Here is a 6,360-nt window from a genome sequence, read left to right on the forward strand (position 1 = left end):
TGTTTCCTACTTCTGTTGAATACCCACATGTTATTTTTTTTTTATTGTTTGTTCTATTTAGTTATACATGACAGCAGAATGCATTTTGATTCATTATACACAAATGGAGTACAACTCCAATAAGCATTTTATTAAAATACCTTTTTCCTCAACTTCTGAAAAACAGCTGGTTTTAACATGATTGGCAGCAAAGCAGATAAAAGAGGGGTCACAACCTAGGTTTAATTTCTTCTATCACTTGAATGTATTTAATAGAATTTGAATTCTTATAATTTATATATAACCCTTTCCCTTTGATCTCTTTAGTTCCTCAAAACATGTTTTTCACATATTTATATTATTTGTCTTGTGTTTTGTTTCTATTTCCTCTTCATTTGATTGATATTTGAATCTTAAGTTTGTAAGACTGTCCATACCTCTGGATGTTCTATTTTGTTCAACACTTAACCACCAATCACATGTGGTTATTTAGCACTTGAAAAGGTCTGGTCTGAATTGAGATGTCTATACAAAGTCTTGGTGGAAAAAAAGGATGTTAGTTCATAAAGCATTTTTATATAATGTTGAAATGATAATATTTTGGATATAATATCATATATCTCGTTCTCAGTGCTGTGGAGTTCTTCAGTGGGGGAAAGAGGAGTTACAGTGAATTCTTTCCATGAGAAAATGAGGGTGTTGCTGCTGGCTCCCCTGTGTCCTAATCTTAAGGAGAGCAGTAATGGCACATTGGATTTAGGGCTGTTCCTGGCTTTGAGATTTCTGCTATTAATAGTTAAAGAATTTACAGTATACAGTGTATTTCTATTTTAAAAAAACTTACATCACTAAATTTCATTATATTTAAATGATAACAGTGGTATTAGCTTTGACTTCTATATACCTAAAAGAGAAAAAGGAAAGTAGCAGAGGAATGAATTTATCCTATGGTAGACAATGTAGAAAAACGATGTACTGTGCATTGGATGTATACCCTCTCTAAAGGGTAAATGTATTCCTGTTCAGCTGATTGTTGCCATATGGGAATACATGGATTGGTGTTGCCAAATTTCCAGGTTTCCAAGAGGAGCCAAAAATCTGGATTTTTACGAATGTTATTTCTCCCAGCTCCTAAATACTGATAAATAATTCAAAATTTAATGATAGTTTTACAGCTCAAACTAATTATGGTTGTGGTCTAAATGCGACTGCTCTGTGACTTTTAACCCAAGAGGATATTTCTTGGAAATAAATATAGATTTTAGGTACTTTAGATGACCAAGTTAAAATATACAAAGAGAAGCTTGGAATCTCCTATTGGTGAATGACTTTAAATTTTACATCTTTTAAGCAGTGAATAATTGTCTAAAAAGTCTTGTTTTAATACCACTACAATTTTGATTTTTTAAAAATCTGTTTGCTTAGGTTTTTAAAATTTGTGGGGTTTTTTGTTTATTTGTTCTTTTGTTGTTGTCATTATTTTTGCTTTTGTGGTGCTTGGGGATTGAACCCAGGATCTCAAGCATGCCAGGCAAGCAGTCTACCACTGAACCACATCCCTAGCCCTTGATGTATTTTTTGAGTATGTGTTTCTAGTATACTTTTAGTTTCTATTAATGTTATTCTTCTCATTCTATTATTTACTTTTCTCTAGTTTATTTTAATGTGAATTTAGTTTTCCAGGATGTTTAAAAGGCTCATGTGACCCCTCCCCTCCCCTCCCTTCCCCTCCTCACCTCTCCTCTTTCTGTCTACAGGGTCTTACTAAATTGCCAAGCCTTACCTCGAACTCACTATCCTCCAACCTCAGCCTCTCAAGTAGCTGGCATTATAGGCACATGCCATTATCCCCAGCCATGTATATAAAGATTTTTTGAAAAAGCTGCATGTCACTGATGGCAAGCCTATAATTCCAGTGACTCAGAAGATTCTGAGCTGTAATTTTCACAACTTAGGGATACACTTTCTTAAAATAAAAATTAAGAAGTGCTGGAGATACACTTCGATAGTAGACCACTCCTAAGTTCGATCCCCACTACTACTAAGTAAATGAATAATTTTTAAAAGGATTAATTAAAATTATTTTAAAAGGGTGGGAAAGTTAGATTATGACTAAGTATAAATATTATGTTTGATGATATGAACATGTATATTTTGCCTCTCAATTTCTCTTTTAAGGTCTCAACCAGTTTCTTCTCCAGTCATCCTTCAGTTTGGTCATGCAGAGACCCTTCTTCCACTACTTTCTCTCATGGGCTACTTCAAAGACAAGGAGCCCCTAACAGCTTATAATTACGAGGAACAAATGCATCGAAAGTTCCGAAGTGGTCATATTGTACCTTATGCCTCCAACCTAATATTTGTGCTTTACCATTGTGAAAATGCTAAGACTCCTAAAGAAGAATTTCAAGTGCAGATGTTATTGAATGAAAAGGTCTTGCCCTTGGCTCACTCACAAGAAACTGTTTCTTTGTATGAGGATCTGAAGAACCACTACAAAGACATCCTCCAGAGTTGTCAAACCAGTGAAGAATGTGAATTACCAAAGGTGAACATCACATCTGATGAGCTATGAGTACTTGGAGAGCATTTTTAGTTCATCAGTGCTTCCCCACAGGGAGTGATTACATTTGTAGTGGGTAGACAATATCTTGATTACAGAAGCTTTCATATTACTTGGCTATTTCTGTCTTTTCACAGAAAAACCTTTGGGGGGGTCTGATAGGTAGGTAAGAAATGATTTTCACTGGAGCAGCTCTCTTAAGAAAAATATCTATTCAGAGAAACAACTAACACTGCAATTGTTTACAGAAATGAAGTTTTTCTAACTTACATGAGAAACCTCACACTGAAGTAGAATGATTTTAAAATGATACTTGCAAAGTCCTGGATCATCAAAATATGTCACTTGAATGATCCATAATTTGATTTAACTGGTCCAATTGTGCTACAGATCTGTTTATCCCAGGAAGGGACAGTTCTAGTATTAATTGTGATTAAGTAGGACTACCACTTTAGAAGAAAACTAGTATCTAATAGTTGAAACTGTTAAGAAAGGGACTGATTTAAAAGGGGATCTTCACTGGGAGAGTTGGCACACGCCTGTAATCCCAGCAATTTGAGAGGCTGAGGCAGGAGGATCTCGAGTTCAAAGCCAGCCTCAGCAAAAGTGAGGTGCTAAGCAACTCAGTGAGACCCTGTCTCTAAATAAAATACAAAATAGGACTGGGGATGTGGCTCAGTGGTCGAGTGCCCCTGAGTTCAATCTCCAGTACCCAAAAAAAAAAAAAAAAAAAAAAAAAAAGCTAAAAGGGCATCTTCACTGAATGAAACAAGACAAAAAGTAAAATAATTATTTTTGTTAATAGTATTTATAAAGTATTTAAACTCTTTTTCAGTAATTCCTTTTACTCTTAATAAGTCTTGCAAGGCCATTTCAATTATCAGACCTATTTTAAGTATACAACAATGGAAAGATAAAGAGGACCATTAGCAACAAGTCAGATAAATCAGTTTCTTAAAATTCATTGTTTAGGTATCTTTTTCATTCTGTTCCTTGGCTCTCATTTTTATATTTTGTTATATGAAATGCAGCCTTTTTCTTTTTTTTAAAAAGACAAGAGTGTATTTTGATGTAGTATATATACATGGAGTATAACTTCCCATTCTTGTGGTTGTGAAATGCATCTTTTGGTTGTTTGATTCCTTTTTCTTTCCTTAAAAAAAAAAAAAAAAAAAGGAAATTTCATCCTCGCTGACTTAGTTTCACAGATTTGAACTCATTTCATAGAAATACTTCTGAATTCTGTCAAATGCCATGAAAGTATTTCCTACAATAAACAAAATTCTTCATTACCTGGCCTTTTCTGCTCTCTTTATTGAAATTCAGTTAGTAATTAATGTTGGAATTTCATACAGCCTTTAGTCAGTCAGGCAACATAAGGCAGTTTTCAGTAGAAATTTCCTCAAATGAATAGATTATTGTTAATGTATTTTATTTTAATCTGTCTTCACTTTAAAGATGGTATTCTTCAAAGGGGTATGTAGAATTTTTGTCAAATGTATAGTTACCCTTACAAAATAACATGCAGTGAAATCTCAATTTACTGGAATCCACTAATGTACTAATTTTTTGATAGTTTACTTTTGAGGGAATAGACCATATGCAAACAAACATGTATTTAAAATATGCATGTTTTGGGGGCTGGGGTTGTGGCTTAGTGGTAGAGTGCTTGCCTGGCATATGTGAGGCCCTGGGTTTGATCTTTAGCACTGCATATAAATAAATAAAATAAAGGCCCATTGACAACTAAAAAAGGTTTTAAAAAATATGCATGTGTCTGTGTATGAATTGTTAGGTGTGATTTGGTTTAGGACTCTTTCAGCCAAATTTCAGTTTATAATAATGGAGAAATCCATTTTAGGCTTAAAGAACAAAAACTAAAATAGGATCTTTTTTAGTTTCTAGTTAATGTTTAATTTTCCAGTCAGTGAAGTTGTACGCTAGTTTAGGGATAAGATTTTAAAAATTTAAATACTTTTTATGTGGACAAGAAAACCTCTTGCTCCTTTCATTTTTGCAAAAGATGACTGGGGTACCTTTAAAATTATATTAATTGTTGGATTATGGGACTTTGCCAGTACCCTTTGAATGAATTTTCTGTTTTAAAAAAATAACACTAATGAGTAAGTATATGAAATGAGTCAACCCTTGGGGACTTTAAGTATGTTATTTGTGCTATGAAAAGTTCCATTTCTTTTTTTTTTTTTTTAATTTCTTTTTCTTAGTTGTAGATGGACACAATACCTTTATTTTTATGTGGTGCTGAGGCTCGAACCCAGTGCTTCATACGTGCTAGGCAGTGTGCTACCACTGAGCTGCAACCCCAATCCCAAAGTTCCATTTCTTTATGGCATTTTGAGAAATGGAATTATTCCAGAATGGTAAGTATTCAGAAATGGACATGGTACAGATTAATTCAGATACTGTCCCTAGCACACAAATTTTAAAAAGAAAATATCGATGTTATAAGAAAATGATCCTGAGTTCAAATGACCTTAGGAATCTGTTTCCTGTGGATGCCCCAGTCTTAACATGCTACCTTATTTGACCTGAGAATTTTTTTTAATGAAGAACCTTCTAAGATTTTTGTAAATGAACATGTATTTGAAAATTTTTGTATTTAACCATGCCATTTGGGACTAATCCCAGTAATGGGGAATGCTGAGACAGGAGGATCAAAAGTTTAAGGCTAACCTGGGCAATTTAGCAAGACCCTTATCAACTTAGCAAGATCCTCTAAAAAATTAAAAAGGACTGGGGATGTAGTTTAGTGGTAAAACACTTTTGGTAAATTCACAGTTACAAAAACAACAAAAAAATTTGTCATTTTCTTCCATTTAAAGGTTTGTGGTTTGAACTTCATTACTAACACATTAGGAGGTTAACTTTTTTAAAACTTTATTTTATCATTACTAAAGCAATACATTTTAAGATAGAAGGGTTCTTCTCTTATTTCTTGAAATGGATTCTTACTATGTTGTGTAGGCTGGCCTTGAACTTGTAAGCTCTGGCTGTCCTTCCATTGTAGCCTCCCCAGTAGCTAAGAGTACAGGTATGTGCTGTCACACCCAGCTCGGATTCTATTCTAAAACTAGTCTCAGTTCAAAATCTTTCATATATTCCTAGGTTTTAAACCATTTTGTAGACCCAAGTAATGAATAATCACACTTTTTTTTGTTGTACTGGGAAAATGAATATTTTTTCATTAAAATGATAGCTTTCTGAATTAGCTAATACTCTTGATATAATAACAATCTTAATTAGAATATTTACATTATTTCTAAAATAGTTAATATGGAAAATGGGGATGAAAATCTAGAGATTTTCTGCTTTTTTCTTAGAGTTCATCCCTACCAAGCTCAGTTCTGATGATCTTGATTAAACATTAACAATGTGGTTACTTTCAGTTCACAATAGATAAATTTTGAATTTATTATGAATGGATTAAGAAATTGTGAGATATATATACATATATATACATACACATATATGTGTATATATACACACATACAATGGAGTTCTACTTAGCAGTAAATAAGGATGAAATTTGGCACTTGTTAGTAAATGGATGGAAATTGAGAATATCATGCTAAGTGAATTAAGCCAAACTCAGAAATTCAAAGCTTGAATGTTTTCTCAAATGTAAAAGAGGGAATAAAATAAAAGAAAGGGGCAGGGAAGGATATATCATAAAGATAAAGGGAAGATTAGTAGTATAAAAGAAGGAGACTGAGAGAGATGGGAAAGGGAGGTAATGCAGAATGAATTCTTTAAAAAACCATGTCATGGCATATATAAATACACCACAGGGAATTTCA

At 33.3% G+C, this 6,360-nt stretch overlaps 1 protein-coding gene across 1 annotated transcript in view; it reads left to right on the forward strand.

Moving 5' to 3' along the window:
- LOC306660159 (multiple inositol polyphosphate phosphatase 1-like) overlaps positions 1 to 2,968 on the forward strand; it is a 35,315-nt gene extending 32,347 nt beyond the window's left edge. The window contains 1 exon segment of the mRNA XM_079138308.1: positions 2,158 to 2,968. Within this exon segment, the coding sequence (XP_078994434.1) occupies positions 2,158 to 2,554 (397 nt within the window). The 3' untranslated portion in view covers positions 2,555 to 2,968.
- The last annotated feature ends 3,392 nt before the right edge of the window (positions 2,969 to 6,360 follow it).

The sequence above is a fragment of the Sciurus vulgaris genome (genome assembly GCF_902686455.1).
Source record: "Sciurus vulgaris genome assembly, chromosome: 4".
In the NCBI taxonomy this organism is placed as follows: domain Eukaryota; kingdom Metazoa; phylum Chordata; class Mammalia; order Rodentia; family Sciuridae; genus Sciurus; species Sciurus vulgaris.